Raw genomic sequence first — 18,569 nt, 5'->3', positions numbered from 1 at the left:
CCTTCATGAACTTGGCATATCCTGGTATTTGTTCTAGAGCTTCAACCAAAGGTACATTAATGGACAAACTTTTCATCATATCAATGAATTTCTTGAATTGGTTCTCGTTGTTTTGCTTTGCGAGCCTTTGAGGATATGGTGGAGGAGGCCTTGGCAAAGGAGCCTTGGCTTTGGGCACTACCAGATCCGGTATGTCTATCATGTGTTCCCTAGACGGGTTCACATCATCTTATGTCTCCTCCACATTTTCATCAATATCTATCCTCACTTCATCGTTCACATTCTCATCATTTCTTGGCTCATCCTCATCTTGCACAACCATATCATCATTCACGATCTTTCTTGGATTGGAGGTACTAGCAACTCCACCTCTACCACTTTTTGTAGTCACCGCCATAGCATGGCCAGTATTATTTCCACCCATCGGGTTTACTACCGTATCACTTGGTAGTGTCTCCTTAGGGCGAGTATTCAGGGCTTGAGAAATTTGACCCATTTGGACTTCCAAGTTGCGGATAGAAGTGTTGTGGGAGGCTATTTGGGCATCAGAGTCGGCGTTTATTTCCATCATTTGCTTGAACATACTTTCTATCTGTCCCATCTCATTGTTGGAAGAACTTTGCCCTTGTGACGGATATAGAGGCAGGTTGTTGGGTTGTTCATACATCGGGGGCCTTTGAGGGCCCGACCACCGGTTCCCTTGATTATTGTTGTTCCAACCCCCTTGGTCTTTATTGCCTCCCCAATTACTATTATTGTTGCCACCCCAATTGCCTTGGTTATTTTCTTGATTCCCCCAATTTTGATTGTTATTCCCCCAATTGTTTGGATGGTTGTTGTTGCCACTATTCCAATTCCCTTGGCCTTGGTTGCCCCAATTTTGATTGTTTCCCTTTGATCTCCACTGTTGTTGATTTGGAGCATTGCTCCGTTGACCTTGGTAATTATTCACATATTGAACCTCTTCACTTTGATCGTTATAATAGTCATCTTGGTCATACCCACTACCACTTTGCTCAAATTGATCCTGATTGTGTTGAACTTGTTGACCTCTTTGTCTCCTCTTTTTAACCATTACATTCACTCCTTCCATGGCATTTACTTTCTTTGGCCCCTGAACCTACTGAAGCTGTGCCTTGGCTAACTGATTCATGGTAGTTGTGAACTATGTTATGGCTTGTCCGTGATCATGGAGTTCCTTATGAAGGTGGATAACATTAGGGTCACCCTGAGGAATGTTGGCCCGATTTTGCCAAGCTGAAGAGATGTCCACCATCTCATCTAATATTTCACATGCTTATGAAGATGGCGCGTTCACGAAGTTACCCCTTGCGAGCTGATTCACCACACACTGGTTAGTTGTGTTGATGCCCCTATAAAAGATTTGTTGGATCATTGCTTCAGTCATATCGTTGTTGGGGAACTCTTTGACCATTGTCCGGTACCGTTCCCAAATCTCATGTAACGGTTCATTTGGCTCTTGTTTAAAATCAAGGATTTCATCTCTCAATGTTGCCATATGTCCCGGAGAAAAGAACTTCGCTCTGAACTTCTGGGCCAACTCATCCCAAGTGGATATGGAATGGTTGGGTAGCCTCTCAAGCCAATCTAAAGAATTCCCTCTAAGTGATAAAGGTAAAAGCCTTAACCTCAAAGCGTCCTCAGATACATTTGTCTACTTGCTCCCCCAACATGTGTCTACAAAACCTTTAAGATGCTTATATGCGTTATGATGTGGAGCTCCGGTGAAGAAACCCCTTTGTTCAAATAGAGTAAGCATGACGTTGGTTATTTGAAAATTGCCTGCCCGAATCTAGGGCGGGACAATTGCACTTGCGTAGCCTTCATTGGGCAACACCCGGTGTGCTTCCCTTGGAGGAGGTGGGGGAGGGTTTGGAACGTTGTCATGAGGTGGGTGGCCTCTTCTTTGTACTTGAGGTTCAAGATGAACCTCATCCACTTCATTTTCATCTACCTTCTCCCCCTGAGGAATATGTCCGAGGACCTCGTTAAGAGCCATTTGGTACCTAAAAGCAATTGACACACAAAAAATAGAAAAACGGAAGGAAAGAAAAACAAAACACACAAATAGTTAGATATATAGCTAAGACCGTCTAACTCCCCGGCAACGGTGCCAAAAATTGATTAGGTCCAAGCCTGTACTACTATTGAGTAGTGAGGATGGTCGAGGCAATTTTACCCAACAAGGTCGGGATCGAATCCACAGGGAGTTAATTGATTTGGAATTAGGTTTATATCTAAGTCTAGATGCGTGTTTTGTTCCTAATTGCATTTCCAAACATGAAGGTGTTGATTCTACTTCTATTTCTATTTCTATTGTATGCTAATATTAAAGCTAAGTACAATATATTTTATATTGGTTTTCAAGTGTTTAAAAGGACTAGGGCAGTGACTTCCGTCTAGGTGGACATCTAACGGGTAGTAAGAATCTAGGGCAAGCTTGATTAATTTGGGATCATAATATAGCTATCATACCCAAGTACTCACTATATATATCTCGATAGTTTGAGTGATTTTGCATTAATTTGGCTTTCTCAAATCCAAATGGGTATTCATGCAATACAAGTGATACTAGCTCAAGTCGGGTATTACTATCTCTAGGTTTAGCCTTTTAATTGGGGCTATCAATTTCTTGAGTTCACCCTAATTCCTTGTTAGCCTAGTTTTCCCAGACTTAATCTCTCTTTCTCAAGAAGAGACCAATTCCTAAAGGCATGAATCAGTGTTTGCAACCACTAATTCTATAATTCTAGCAAGAACTAGGCTAAATATCACTAACCCATAAACATTCAAGCCCTAAAATTCAAGACCCATTAAATACCCACACTAGGGTTGAGTCACAACCCTAGCTATGGGTCTAGCTACTCATAATAATAGCAGAAATCAAAGATAAAGAGAAGATATAATCCATAATACTAAATTAAAAGATTTAAATCTAATGTTATAAGGTAAATCTTGTACAAAATTGCCCAAAAAGAAAAACCTAGCCGTCTCACGTACTCAGTAAAAACATAACATAACCTAAAATTGAAGAAAAGATCCATTTATACTAAGCTGAAATTTTCGAACAAAAATACCCCTGCGAAAGTTTCGCGGCCGCGTAATTCTGACCGCAGATGCACACTTGCTTTCGCGGCCGCGTAATTCTGATCACGGTCCACGTTTCTTCACATCTGGACCTGGGTTGAACATTGTTTCGCGGACCACGTAATTTCCACCACGTCTGCATGAGAGACTTCTACGGCCGCGTAACTTTGATGCGGGCCGTCCTTCTCATTTTTGCTTGAATTATACACTCTCTGAACCTTAGCAACCGCGGTCCACAAAATTCCCATCACGATCGTACTGGTACTTTCACGGCCGCGTCTTCTTGTCGTGGTCTGCGTTCATGTTTGTGCCCATAAAACCATCTCTCTGATTCTTCATATCGCGGACCATGAAATAATGGACTCGTCCGCGTTGATACTTTCGCGGCCGCACTTTTTTATCGCGGTCTGCGTTCCACACCTCTTGGCCCAGTCTTGGTTTTTGTTCAAGTTTTGACTCCTTTATGAGTTGATTATGGCTCTTTTGAGTCATTTTGAACAATCCCTGCAAGCAAGCATATTAAGTAGTTTTCGGGAATACCTTCATGCATTTTTTGCCCAAAACACAAGTAAAAGAGAGCAATTAATAGGCTAAAATCCCTACTTATCAGAGCACTTCTACCTCAAGGAAACAATGAAGGCAAAGAAATGCACTTTATTACTTGAGTAGGATGATGACGCCAAATGAGCTCAAGTATTCACCTATTGAGAAGTTATGTTTGGCACTTGTCTTCTCTATTCAGAAGCTGAAGCATTACTTTCAAGCTCACGTTGTGCAACTCGTCTCAAGAGCGAATCCTATCAAGTTTGTCATGTCTAAACCAGTCCTAAGTGATCGATTAGCGAGGTGGTACCTCCAATTTCAACAATTTGAAATTGTGTATGTTCCTCAAAAGGTAGTAAAAGGACAAGCATTAGCAGACTTCCTAGCTGACCATCGGATTTCAGATGATTGGGAGTTGTCTGATGAATTGCCTGATGAAGATGCGATGGTCATTGAAATTCAAACTCCTTGGAAGATGTATTTTGATGGCGTTGCACATCGTGAATGAGATGGAGCTGGAATAGTGTTTATCACTTCTAAAGGAGAATTATTTCCATATTCTTTCACTTTGACACAAACGTGCTCCAATAATGTTGCTGAATATCAAGCGCTCATACTTGGGCTTGAAATGGTTGTGGATATCAAACAATTGCAACAATAAGTTTTTGGAGACTCCAAGTTAGTGATCAATCAGATTTTGGGTAGCTATGAGGTCAAGAAGCCAGAGTTGGTGCCATATCAAAACTATGCTCAAATATTGGTAAGTTGGCTTGGAGATGTAACAATTCAACACATGCCGAGAAAGGAAAATAAGAGAGTTGATTCATTAGCAGCCTTCGCTTCTACATTATCTTTGCCTGATCAAACACAAGTAGATGTTTGCCAAAGATGGGTAGTTCCTCCACTAAATGACTATGAGGAAGAAGAAAGCGAAGTTGAGCATCTTGCTTCCGTTCTTGAGGTTGAAATTGAAGATTGGCGATAACAATTAATCGATTATCTTTGTTATGGGATATTGCCAAAAAATCCCCGAAGGAAGACATAAATCCGAAGGAGAGCCCCTCATTTTCTTTATTACAAGAATACACTCTACAGGCGATCATTTGATGGAGTTCTCTTATGTTATTTGGGTACTGATGAATTCATTCAAGCCCTGCAAGAAGCACACTCTGGAGTATGTGGTGCGCAACAATCTGGGCCAAAACTTCATTTTCACATAAAAAGAATAGGGTATTATTGTCCAACCATGGTGAAAGATTGTTTAGATTACGCTCGAAGGTGTAAAGCTTGCCAATTCCATGTTAAATTCATACATCAACCACCTGAAGTATTACACCCAACTGTTGCTTCTTGGCCATTTGATGCTTGGGGTTTGAATGTTGTTGGTCCATTGCCAAAGTCTTCTAGTGGACATCTATACATTTTGGTTGCAATTGATTACTTCTCGAAGTGGGCTGAAGTTATTTCTCTTAAGGAAGTGAAGAAGGAAAATGTGGCTAACTTCACCCGAGTCAATATTATCTATTTCTTTGGCTTTCCTCGATATATATTGATGGGCAATGGTAGGCCATTTGATAACAAGTTGATGAATAAGATATGTGATCATTTTGGCTTCAAGCAACACAATTCCTCCACGTATTATGCTGCTGCTAATGGACTTGTTGAAGCATTTAACAAGTCGCTCTGCAACTTGTTGAAAAAGGTTGTTTCTAAGTCTAAGAGAGATTTTCGTGAGAGAATGGAAGAAGCTCTTTGGGCATAGAGGACCACATATTGCACTCCAATACAAGAGACTCCTTATTCACTTGTTTATGGAGTTGAATCAGTCCTTCACTTAAGCGTAAAATCCCATCGTTGCGGCTTGTCATTCAAGAAGGACTCACTGAGTAAGAAAATGCTCGATTATGCCTTGAAGAATTGGAAACTCTTGATGAAAAGAGGCTAGAAGCTCAACAAAGCCTTGAATGTTATCAAGCTCGCCTGTATCGATCTTTTAACAAAATGGTGCGCCTTAGATCTTTCCAATTGGGTGACCAAGTTCTTGTGGTTAAAAGGCCTATTATCACCTCTCGTCGATCTAGGGGAAAATTCTCTACTAAGTGGGATGGACCATATGTTGTACAAGAGGTATACTCAAGTGGCGATTACAAGATAGATGACTCAGAAGGTTTACGGATTGGACCCATCAATGGAAAACTCATGAAGAGATACTATCCTTGAAGAAAACAAATACGCTCATCGACGCACGAGCATAAATTGCATGTTACTCCTGGCCTACAAGAGTATAAACTGTGCACAGTTCACAAAAAAAGGTCCGCTAGGTTGAAAACCTCGAAAGAGGTGGCCTAGGAAAAATTTAGGACATAAAAAAAAAACAAAAAAAAATTCACCCATTTCGAACTACAGAATGACTTGATCCTCTTCACCGAGGTATGTAGGCAGCTTAGAGTTTCATTCTAAGTTCAGTCATATGAATTCAAAAATACATATTACCCAAGGCATTATTCAAATGAGGTATGATGGAATATAATTCACTTGATTGACACTTGAAAATTAGGTGTACAAGTATTCTTTCGTTGAACCCTCTGCCTTGTCTTGATGGCTCAATGGGGGCAAGCCCTCCATGTCAAATTAAGGTCTTTGATTGAATGATTGTAGTTTATTTAATAAGAGGCTAAATATTCAAGTTGAAGTCTTTAATTTTAAGTCAAGTTGATTTTTCCAAGTCTGTTACATCATCAATTTGAAGTGATCAAGTCGGCTAGTTCTTAAAGTTACAGTCTTCAAGTCCGTCAAGTCTTCAAATCCATAAAGTAATTTAAAAAAATCTCACTTGTTATATAAACTACGTATTGATTTAATCCTCTTCATCGAGGTACGTAGGCAACTTAGAGTTTTATTCTAAGTTCAGTCACCTTAATAAAAATAAATGTGAGTTTTTTTTAGAATACGTGGATAAACTATCGAATCCCGATCGTTGAAGCACTTAAAACAATCAAGAACAAAAGGGAACATTGATGAGAACGCGCAATATAAAGTGAAATGAAAGAAGTTTTATTCCTGACGAGAACATCTACTAAACAATCAAATGCAAGAAAAAAGGGGGAAACAAATAAAGCAGTGTTTATAGCCTAATTTAAGCACAACTTGTAGTTGCCAAATCTTTGACCATAACTTCCAAGTATTTCTTCTTCTTTTCCAAATCGGCCAAGTCATTAGCAGTCAACAAGGCATTGCAACATGCGTCATACTCCTTTCTAGTAGTTGAGGCTCCTAACTTGGCTTCTTCAACTTCTTTCACAGCAACTTCAAAAAGGGCTTCTAAGTTCTTCTCTTTTTCACGGAGCTTCTCTATCTTCACTTTCACTGTAACTAGGGACTGGCGGATAGATGACACTTCTCTAACCTTCTCTTCTTCTTCAATCATGGCATTTGTAAGGTGTACCTCAATCTTTGATATTGTAGTCTCTTCAACCTTCTCAGATAAAGTCGATCGTGTCTTGTTATATGAAGCAGCAAGCTCAAAAAGGGACTCCAGTAGGTTTCTCAAAGGGGAAACATCCACATCATCCACATCCATTGCCTCAAGGATCACTTTAGTATTTTCTTCAAGCTCAGAGACCTTGTTTGTATTGCAACCTTTCAGCTTACACTGAATCGAAGTCCAAAGCTTCAAGATAAACTTCTTTCGAATATCCAAGACAACCTTCTTTCCATCAAAAACAGAAGTTGTAATTGTTGGTCGTTCACGCAAATCAGAGCCCAATTTTGCCCTAATTCCATCATAAGAAATAGAAGTTACTTCTTAATATACCTTATCTGTGGAAGATGATTTTTGCGGGTTCGGTCCTGCTATAGACTCACCACTATCTTATGGTCTTCCTCGTTGCAATGCTTTAATGTTATTAGCCTGCAAAGAATAAAAAAAATGTAAGAACACTTTATCAAAGTCTCTTGTCCATGGTTCACAAAATGAAAATTTTATGTTTTCTTTTACCTTATTGATACGAGTTGTTAGTGTTATTGAAGGGATATCAACGCTTTGGACCTCTACAACTCCTTCAGGATTAGGCCTTTTCTTTTTCCAACATTGATCTCCTTTGCTGCTATCACCCTCCTCTTGGGATAGTCGCTTGTTAGAGGCATCAACGACTACATCGAATGGAATGAGACTTTTGTTTACTGGAGCATGTATCTCTTATCTTTGAACTTTTTTGTGTAGCATGGGTCCGTTGCCTGCGTGCATCTCAGCTACCTTAGACTTTAAAGCAGGAAGCTTATCAATCACTAAGACATCCTTGTTGCGGTCTTGAAGGGTATTTGTGATTGGCTCAACAGTATTCATCAAAAATTATAAGTGGTCTTCAAGAAGGCTTTCGTGCGCCCTTGCCCATCAAGATCTATAGTTAGACGATGTAAACTTCTTCATATTGGACCCAAAAGGAGGAAATACTACCCTTGACTTGGATCTAGTCAATATACAAATTCGTGCAAGTCTTAACCTTTCTTCTAATGAGGCCTCACGAAAATCTCGCTCCAAGCGACCAGCGGTGTCTTGATAAAAACCAAATTGGCGGCTAAATCGATGAGGGCTGTAAGGTTCAATAATAAAGTTGACTCCGTCCCTCAAAGGAAGATAATTCGAGCGAATACTCATAAAGAAATTTAACTCGAACTCATCTGCCTTATCATCGTCATAGTAGTGGTACGGATCGGATTTGCGGGGCACTGTCGAAGTCCAAATGATATTTTATCCATTATGAATACACTTCTTTGCTTCCTCTTTCCCAAAATATCTAGCAGCACCTTCAATAGAACATGCGGCCATGAGAGAAATAACTGGCCCCTTTGCATATAAAAAATGAGTCTTAAAGTAATGGGCTAACCAACCATACACATAATGAGCTGGAAAGCAAGTTTGGGCAGGATCAAGCAACGAGCACTTTGAAATCACGTTCAAACCCTTATATATTCTAGCTAAGACCGGGACTGCAAGGCTGCCTTTTCGTTTACAATAAAGATGACACGCGATCTTAAAGGTCCTAGGACGAATGAAGTCACCTTCTTTTGAAGGGAGCACAAAAATACATAACCAACAAGATAGAAAAGCAGCCAAGTATGCCTCGTCTTTCTTGTCACCCATAACTCCTAGCTTATGGAATAAGGCTTCTTCAACAATCGTCCAATTAACTGCTTCCTCTATGACCCTGGTAGGATTATGCGACGATTTCAAACGAGCAGACTTCTTTTCTTTCCTTAATGGAGGCTGAGTGTACTTCATTGTCTTTCTGCACCAGAACTCTACCCATTTTTCACAAAAACCTTTGAATCGTTGCTACCTCCCTCTAGGAGCTGATGGAAGGCATCAAACAAATGCTCACAAGCCTGGGGAAGAAACCTTCTCCCATTGTCGTACATTCCAGTAAGCTCTTCAACATTTGGCATAACTTCCTCGTAAGGAGATCCTATTATAGGTAGACCGCCGATCTTATATAAATCCCAAAGTGATATGGATAGTTCTCCAGCAGAGGTAAGCAATGTATTTGTAACAGGGCACCATGCCTCACAGAAAGCCTGCATAATATTTGTATTACGGTCATATGTGAAGAGTGAAGCTTATACGGTGTCATAAATTCTTGCACCCTCCAGGGTCAGACGACACCTACTTAAGACGTCTTCTTCACATTCAGTACCCAGGAACGTAATGAAATTCACTGCCGAAAGGCAAATCATTGCCCCAATAGGTTTCCTTGTTAATAATTCACCGCTCCATGCATGGTAAGGTACTCGCGACATTCCAAACATGATGATTAGTGGTGCAAGGCATCCATGTCTTAGGAGGACGGCTATTGTATTCAAGTGTCCAGTCTGTCAAATAAGGTGAGTCCCTTATATAAGGTGGCTATTGTATTCAAGTGTCCAATCGGTGTAATGGTCTTTGCCTCAGATAAAAGTAAAGTCTTTAGCTTAGATGATGTAATGGTCTTTGCCATAGATAAAGAAAGTCAAGTCTTCAAATAAAATAAAATCTTTAGCTCAGACGGTGTAATGGTCTTCACTTCAGACAATAAATCTTTGGCTTAGACGGTGTAATGATCTTTGCCTAAAATAAAGTAAAATCTTTGGCTTAGACGGTGTAATGGTCTATGCCTCAGATAAAATGAATTTAAGTCTTCAAACAAGATAAAGTCATTAGCTTAGACGGTGTAATAGTTTTCACTTCAGACAAAGTAAAATCTTTGGCTTAGACGGTATAATGGTCTATGCCTCAGATAAAATGAAGTTAAGTCTTCAAACAAGATAAAGCCATTAGCTTAGACGGTGTAATGGTTTTCACTTCAGACAAAATAAAATCTTTGGCTTAGACGTTGTAGTGGTCTTCGCATCGAAGGATATAAAGCTTTTGGCTTAGACGGTATAATGGTCTTCGCCGGACAAGGTTGAAAGGTAATTTGCATGACAAACAAAATAACTAAAGAAAATTTGCAGAAAAGAGGTACATAAACCTGTGGGAAGGTATAAAAAGAGGGGGGGGGGGGGAGGATTACATGTTCTAATTGATTTTATACGGTTAAGGAGGAACTCAAGAGATTCTCAAAGATATATCAAGTTGGCTTTTAAAATACTACGAGAGTATTAAAGCCAAACAAATACTAAATGGACAAGCAATACAAGCCCAGCAAAAAGAAATTCATTTACATGCACTCGAATGGACCCCAAGATTTTAAAATCAAAGAAAAGCAGCAAAAGCAAATACATAAGCCATAAATAGGACAAATGCAAAAGTTGACAGTGTACTTGGTTCTGCTGGAAGTTGCCATGAACTCAAAAAAAACATTGGCTGCGAAGGTAGTTCCATTATATTCCTTCAAAGTCCGAACAGTTTTATTCCAAAAAAAAAAAAGAAGGAACGATAAAAAAAAAAATATTGGATGAGCTGTGTTTTATTTTTTTTTCTGAAAAGAAAACTCCTGCAAAGTATATGGCATAGCTAAGTTTCTACAGTGGCCATATGCCTTAGTTCTTATGGTTTACGTTCTTTCAACAAAAGAAAAGGGATGGTAAAACAATATGTGCTGCTACTCCAAATAGTAAAGGCATTAAAAAAAAAAGGAGAAGAAAAATATAAGCCTTGAAAGTTAAAGTCAAGAAGACTTTTCTAAGAAATTGGTATGTCACGTGGGTGGGTGGTTGCAAAAGTTTGCCAAGAAAAATGAGTAAAGACAAAAGAAGAAAAAAGTTGACATGACAAGAATTGACATGTATCACATCAAGTGCATATATAATTCAAAAAAAAGTATAAGATTTGACATGAATCGGTGACCAAAATATATATAAAGACTTAGCTAAAGACGATATATCTTAACGGTCGTTTGCTCAGTTAAGTATAGCGCATTTAGCTAAGGTGTTATATTTGAACTCAAACGGGTGGGAAAGTATAGCGCCATAACAAAAGGAGATATAGTATAATGCCTTTTGTTAAGGTGCTATACTAACATAAATAATATCCCCTTCCCCTTCCCCGGCAAATAGAACGTCCCCCCCCCCCCCCCCCATTTTTTAACTCAAAAAAATTCGAGTGGAGCTTACCGGTCCCACAAAAGGTGTAAATTTTCGGTCCTACATTGTATCTAAGGCGTTATCTCGTAGTTGGTTGTTTGTTTCGGCTCCAAATCTTCAACTTTTCAAAAACTTTAAATCGAGGTATTCCGACATATTTTTTGTTAAAACTCATGTATAAAAAATGCCTATTAGTTGTTTTTACTGTGTTCTATGTTATTTCGTGATTGTTTAGCGATATAATTATTTTGTTATTTTTTATCCGGATTATATTATTAGTGTGCTAAAAAAATTAGTAAAATAGAGAAATTGTTATTAGTTATTTAAACAAATATTAATAAGTTACTTTTACTATGGTATATATTTTTTTGTGATTATTTTGTGATTAAATAAATTTGTTATTTTTATCCGGTTTGGATGATTTATTTGTTAAAAGACTAGTAAAATAGATAAATTATTATTTTAGGAATAATTAATCTTATTTAGATGTTATTGTTGTACATATATGAATATGTGACTTTAGTTTCCTGTAGTGGTATCTTGTGCCCTAATGTAGTGCTCGTATTTGTAATGTAGTGCCCCCTTTTAGCGTAGTAAAATGCAGTGCCCTTTAGCGTGGTCTCTCTGTAGTTATTGAAATTAATTATTTAATTATATGTTAAACCCAAAAACATATTTTAAGAAAAAAACTGATAGTTCAAACATAAACTCTCTCGAATTCTAGTCAACAAATGTAAGAAAATAACATGAGAAAATAACAATATTTGTAAAACTAAGTATTGTTATATGAATATTTAATAATTAAATTAATAATTAATTATTTAATTTTATTATAGTCAAAAATAGGTGAGTAACAAACAAACATATAAAATAATAAACTAATATATAAAATAACAGACCTGTTGAATGATAAATTGGAAAACTTTTCTCATCATGAACACAAGAACATTGGATTCCTTGGTACTGCTAGGCCTTAAATATCGAGTCTGGAACCAAAATGTGATTTATTTAGACTCAAACTAAGTATTGTTATATGAATATTTAATAATTAAAACTTGTATAGTTATGAAACTTAATTATTTAATTTTATTATAGTCAAAAATAGGTGAGTAACAAACAAACATATAAAATAATAAAATAACATATAAAATATAAAATTATAATATAGAAAATGTATCGAATAAATTTAATAATACAGTAAAAATATCAACTTAATTAACAATATAGTAAAAATATCGAATAAATTTTAATATTAAAGATATTGCAATATATTTAAAGATGTTAAGCAATGAAAAAGAAAAATACTTTAATTAATATTGTTCAATTTACAGTAGTCGTCATGGAGGTTCCGCCTATGCATCCCGGACCTGCCTCGCTAGAGCTACTGTTGCTACATGCCGAGCGTAGGTCTTCGTACATATAGGATGGGTAGTTATTGGCCCAGACGTTCCGTGATAGACGAGTAGACGATATATGGGACTTTCTTAGGGCCCACCATCTCCATTTCCGTATAGTCAGACGCCTTCAGGATACGGGTTTCTATAGGATTATTGAGATCGACCAGTTGCAACTGGATTGGTCGTTGATCACGGCTTTGATAGAGCGGTGGCGACCGGATACGCATACATTTTATTTACTCATTGGCGAGGCTACTATCACACTTCAGGACATGGAAGTTCTGTATGAGCTACCGGTTGATGGTCATCCTGTAGCTTTATCGCATGCTATCAGTGATTATGCGGGAGTGCAGTACCTGGAGATATTGCAGTGGCTCACCAGTTTCCAGCCAGCGGATGATGCTGCATTGAGTGGGCTAGTCGTCTGCAGTTGACGCCCGTCCGGCTGCATCTGGAGGCGATGCATGCGGATATTATGGATGATACATCGGATCTTCTTAATAACCGGTACACGAGATTGTTGATGTTGCTTATGTTTGGAGGGGTATTGTTCCCAAACACTTCGGGAAACCTAGTCGGCTTGAGATTTCTTCATCATCTTGAGCTGCTAGATGATTTACCTGGTTACAGCTGGGGTGCAGCTGTTCTTGGTTACTTGTGCAGGCAGATGTGGCGGGCTAGCATGGGCATCCAGCGCGATGTTGCCGGATTTTTACCACTCCTACAGGTGAAAATATAGTCAATTATTTTCATGATTATAACATATATAGTAAAAATATACCTTAAATTTTACGTCCAAATTGTATATTAGGTTTGGGCCTAGGAGCGGTTCCTGCAGTTGCAGCCACCTCTACCACCCATCGCTCCGGGTGCACCATCTCCACTGTTTCTCCCTTTAGCTAGGAGGTGGGTCGATAGACGAGGATACAGATGCGAGTACGAGGCTCGACATAATCTCCCCTATTGCAGGGATTTGTTGGATTTGCTGGAGGCCGCGAGGCTTTATATGTCTTGTCTATACTCACGATTCCTGTATTTACTTAATCGTTCATTTGGAGGCCATACATCAACGAACAATATCTGGTTTGCCTGATTATTGCTCGACTTGCCGACTTATGTGGAGCTCTTCCGTCCCGTTGATGTGTCTCGATATTGTCGATCATCATGCCACCGAGCGAGTCCTTTGCCAGTTTGGTCGGCCGCAGCTTGTACCTCCACCGTCTGCTTGGATTATGACACATTACCAGCGGGATGATCGTTCCAGGGTTGACCAGACATATGTGACATGATCGAGATTTGGGACCAGCAGCATGACCTGATTCCGCTACCTCTCCCCCCACCACCTAAGTGTATGGATGGTGAGCATGAGTATATGGGCTGGTACTGCAGCGTTACCCGACTTTTCATCGGGAATCCGTTCATCGCGTTGGTGGTCTGTACGTTCCATACGTCGGGAGGCATGAGGCACTGGTATGTCATTTGGTATACTTACTTATAACGTTAACTTAGAGTTCCGTAATTAATATTTTACATGTTGTGCAGGCTATTGGGCTACATCTGTTCTACTAGTTGGGATTGCAGATGCAGCAGCATACCGGCGAGGGAGCGGCCGCTTTGCACGAGTATGGCCGGCAAGTTACAGATCTGGCTTCTGGACATTGCAGCGAGCCCGAGATGATGAGCGCTTAGGATACGAGGCTGATTATGTGGTGCCAGGGCAATACCATCGTGGGCCAGCAGTGGCGCCTGAACGTGGTCGACGTGGCAGGTGTGCCTATAGAGGTAGGGGTATCCCACGAGGTCGTGGGGGCCAACGAGGAGGTGGTCCCTAGCAAGGGGGTGTTGAGGCACCTGCTGAGGATGTTAGAGCTGATCAGCCGGGTGACCACCCTAAGCCAGACCATGCTCCTACTGATATGCTATCATGCATCATGCAGCTTACTCTAAGGACTTCGCAGGTGACCCCGTCAGCTCCATTGTTGATCGCGGGCGCGGCCATTACGTGACAGGAGTGGGATCAGTATTTTTCTGTCCCTCCAGAGCCATCGACGATTGTTGATGATCGTCTGACATGAGATGTGGATAGTGGGCGCCGACTGAGTTATGGCTCATCATCGAGGGATGCTGAGGATCTTTCACAGGATTTGGTTAGTTTGTATTACTATTATTTATATTTGTGTTTATCTCATTGATTAGTCATAAATATCTAAAGCCTTTTTTAAGGCATCATCCTCGCCCGTCACGGAGGCCACTTTGTGCGATACTGACATGCCTGAGACGAATGATTATATTCAGGAGCTCGCCGAGACCATGGTAAGACATTTTAAATTTTTTTTAGCTAACATGTACATTAGTAATATATATTTCATATACTAAAATATCTTATTATTCTGTAGGTTACTGCAGGACCAACGACCCCTTCTACCGAGCCTGTCAGTCTTACTGACGATCATGTTGCAGCGCATCCTCCGATAAAGAGGCGACGTGATGAGGATGATCCTGATAGTGTAGCGGGGTGGGATGGGATGCGCCTCAGGACAGCGGCTTCTTTAAAGCATACAAGCTGTGGGACACATTGACCATTTTTTGATTTTATGTACATATGACATTCAGTAAATAGTAGTAGCATTATTTATGATTAACATTATATGCGCATTATGCTTTTATTTCTCGGTTATTTTAATACTATAACACAAAAACAAATATAGCAGCTTAACATAATTTAAATTCGATACAACTAATGAAAATACATGACACGGAAAACATAAAAATAAAATACTACACTCAACATATACATGTATTTGTTTAGTCACTATAGCCAATTATTCTCTGCTTCAACCACATAAATTTCTCTTCCAACCTATTTTATTCTTCTTCAGCCTCTTTTAGTTTCTCCTTCACTGCCGCAAGTTGTCATTGTAGTTTAAAGATCTGGAGTTCGTATTCACCTGTCATATTCCAAATATAGTGCAAACAATATTTATAGTATTCCTGATTAATGGGTTCATCATACCATTCTTCAAATCTACATTAAATTCCGTACTACAAATGGGGATTATAACACAACACTATTAATTAACATGTTATATAAAAAATATTAACAAATATGTTTTGCAAAACAATAACTTACAAGTTGTTGACATATCCAGGGTTTACGCCCCACATTACTATTTGACAAGCATGGCTTCAAAATCGCACGTTTACCACAATAACAACTTGGTACGTCATTGCGTCCAGACCTTTCTTAATGCAAGACAAATGCAAAATTAATGGAAAGTTTTTCTACTTAATTCGTTAAGCGCAAACAATAACTAAATGCGCTAGGCTTTTATAGGCAAGAAAAAATACATAACGTGGTATTTCACCACATTATGTTTTGCGTGATAATGATTCTTTAGGGTACAATACACCTTTTCCAGAATATAGCTTTTGTAGAACAACGGCTTTTTCAGGTCGACAAGACAATACACATAATGTTGTATTTCACCACGTTATTTTTCACGTGATAATGAATCTTTAGGATACAATACAGCTTTTCCAGAACGACAATATTTTTAGGTCGACAAGACAATACACATAACGTGGTATTTCACCGTGCTATATTTCGCGTGATAATGGATCTTTAGGGTACAATACAGCTTTTCCAGAACGGCGGCTTTTTCAGGTCGACAAGACAATATACATAACGTGGTATTTCACCGCACTATGCTTCGCGTGATAATGATTCTTTCGGGTATAAGATAACTTTTTAAACTAAACCAAGTCATATGTATTTCAAAGACCTTTTGAATAAACATTACAACATCCATTTAAAAAATGCCACTAACATTTAACAAGTGGTTCAAAAAGAGGCAAAAGGGTAAAGGTAGTTCAACAAATTCTCATGGAACATGTCTTAACACTATCGATCCCTACCTTGAAAAAAATATGCTAGGTTTCTACACTGACTTGATTGATGACAAGTGATATGGTATTCTGCGTATCTTGGAAAATCATCCTATCAATATACACACTAATCTCAAAGTTGCAGGGCACATTATTGAGGGCGAAGCACATTTTACAAAGCCTGAAGGTATGCGAATTTAATGCGAAAAACTACAATGGGTTCCCCTTTACTCAAAACGGTGTGATTACAAAGTACTATGTCGCTGGCAAGGGCTTGTTGTGCCGCAAGCACTATCTGCAACCTTCCAAACAAACACACACAAAGATGAACCAGAAGTGATTCGACATTTGATGAAGGGGATTCTAGAGATGGAAAAGGCACTAGTTGTTCATCATGCAATGAATGATCTTAACTTCCTGGGAGGAACGGAGGATCAGTTCTAGGATTTATTAGAAAATGATAAAATGCACAGAGACAATGATTATCCTGTTTTCCCAACAATTGTCGAGTGGGAGGAACTACCTAAGTTTCTACCACAAATGTTGGACGTAGGAGTCCCATATTGTTGTATAAATCAAGCAAGTAGCCTTCTTGATGATAGCGATAAAATGCGGAAAATGTGTGTCAACTGGGGCCCTGATTACGATGCCCTCGGTCCCGAAGGGTACGTACACGATGTTGATGAAGAAGATGAAGACAATGACAATGAAATAGTGCCAGACAACGACGTTAATGGCGAATGACAATTGTTTATTTTTCTTGGGGTGTATGTTAAATTGTTGTAGTGAAGTATTAATGCTAAATATTAATAAGACTTAACACCAATGGAAACATAATTTTATTTCATATATTCTGGAAGATGAACATGTACATACACTTATTACAACAAATTATTGAAATACAACACTAAGGGTATCCTTGATAATTGGGCACATTAGATGAACTTCCATCGGGAGCTGAATTACTACTGCTAACCAAACCAGCTGAAGGACATTTACGACAATCGTGTCCTGTTTGTGAGCATATGCCACATTTACATGCATAAACGATATCACCAACATCCATTTGATTCCGTATACGCGTTCCCTTTTGCACTTATCGCTGACGCAAATACTCCTTGTTACACACCCTTTTAAATGGTTCCGGCGGCCAATAATGTTCAGCACCTACTGGCTACAACTGTCCACTATAGGTGTTTAAGTATGCAACAACAGTATATTCTTTATCAAAGGAGCTGGTTGTCGCGAAGCCTGTATGTTGAAAACACTTCATGGCATGTGAGCACGGCATGTGATAGATGGACTATTTCCCACAAGAGCATAACCTTCTGTCTTCATTTAAGGTGCATGTATTAATCCCCCGGTTTGATGGATAGCGGTGCGAACTTCAAAAATAACTCGCTCGTTGCAATACTATAAATATGAATGCCAATATGCTCACCTCCTGTATTTCTCAAATATTTTCATTGGTATTGGCATAGATTCAACACCCCTTTCCATCAATGACGATGCACCTCTAGCCCTTTCAACAAACCTCTCCGCTATCTGCTTTAATGACATCCGCACCATGGCAGTGACAGGCAATCCACGTGCAGACTTCAATAACCCGTTGAAAGACTCTAACACATTTGTAGTCAGAATTCTCCATCTTCTGTCACCATTCGCATGCAATGTCCACTTGTCAAGCTCATCTCGCATCAACCAACGATAAGCTCCTTTGTCTTCCTACCTGATCGATTCCATGCGCCTCCTGAATTTACACTCTTGGTGATCCGTTGCAGCCATCCACATTAAATCATGCAAGTCCTTGTTGGGATATGCCTTCTGGAAATTGGCCTTCATGTGCCTCACACTGTAACAGTGGTAGGCATACAGTTCCTGCCATGCAGGAAAATTCTGTATAGAACTTAAAATACTGCCATGCCGATAAGATATTAGACAAATACCTTAATGTTGTCTGATAACATACTCCTTCAAGTGGTTCAAAAATAGTGTCCGCGTCTCTTGGCTTTCATTGGCATAAATAGCAAAAGCTAAGGGAAATATACTTCCATTAGCATCTACTGCAACGGCTAT

At 39.2% G+C, this 18,569-nt stretch overlaps 1 protein-coding gene across 1 annotated transcript; it reads right to left on the bottom strand.

Moving 5' to 3' along the window:
* Positions 1-229: 229 nt before the first annotated feature.
* Positions 230-1,093, bottom strand: LOC138893685 (uncharacterized). The gene is made up of 2 exons (XM_070178337.1): positions 586-1,093; positions 230-477 (listed from the first exon to the last, which is right to left on the bottom strand). The coding sequence occupies exons 1-2, from the start codon at positions 1,091-1,093 to the stop codon at positions 230-232; spliced, it is 756 nt and encodes a 251-aa protein (XP_070034438.1).
* Positions 1,094-18,569: the final 17,476 nt, after the last annotated feature.

Source organism: Nicotiana tomentosiformis, chromosome 6, assembly GCF_000390325.3.
Source record: "Nicotiana tomentosiformis chromosome 6, ASM39032v3, whole genome shotgun sequence".
Taxonomy (NCBI): Eukaryota; Viridiplantae; Streptophyta; class Magnoliopsida; order Solanales; family Solanaceae; genus Nicotiana; species Nicotiana tomentosiformis.
Note: the sequence above shows the minus strand (reverse complement) of the source record. Positions and strands in the feature narration are given on the sequence as shown.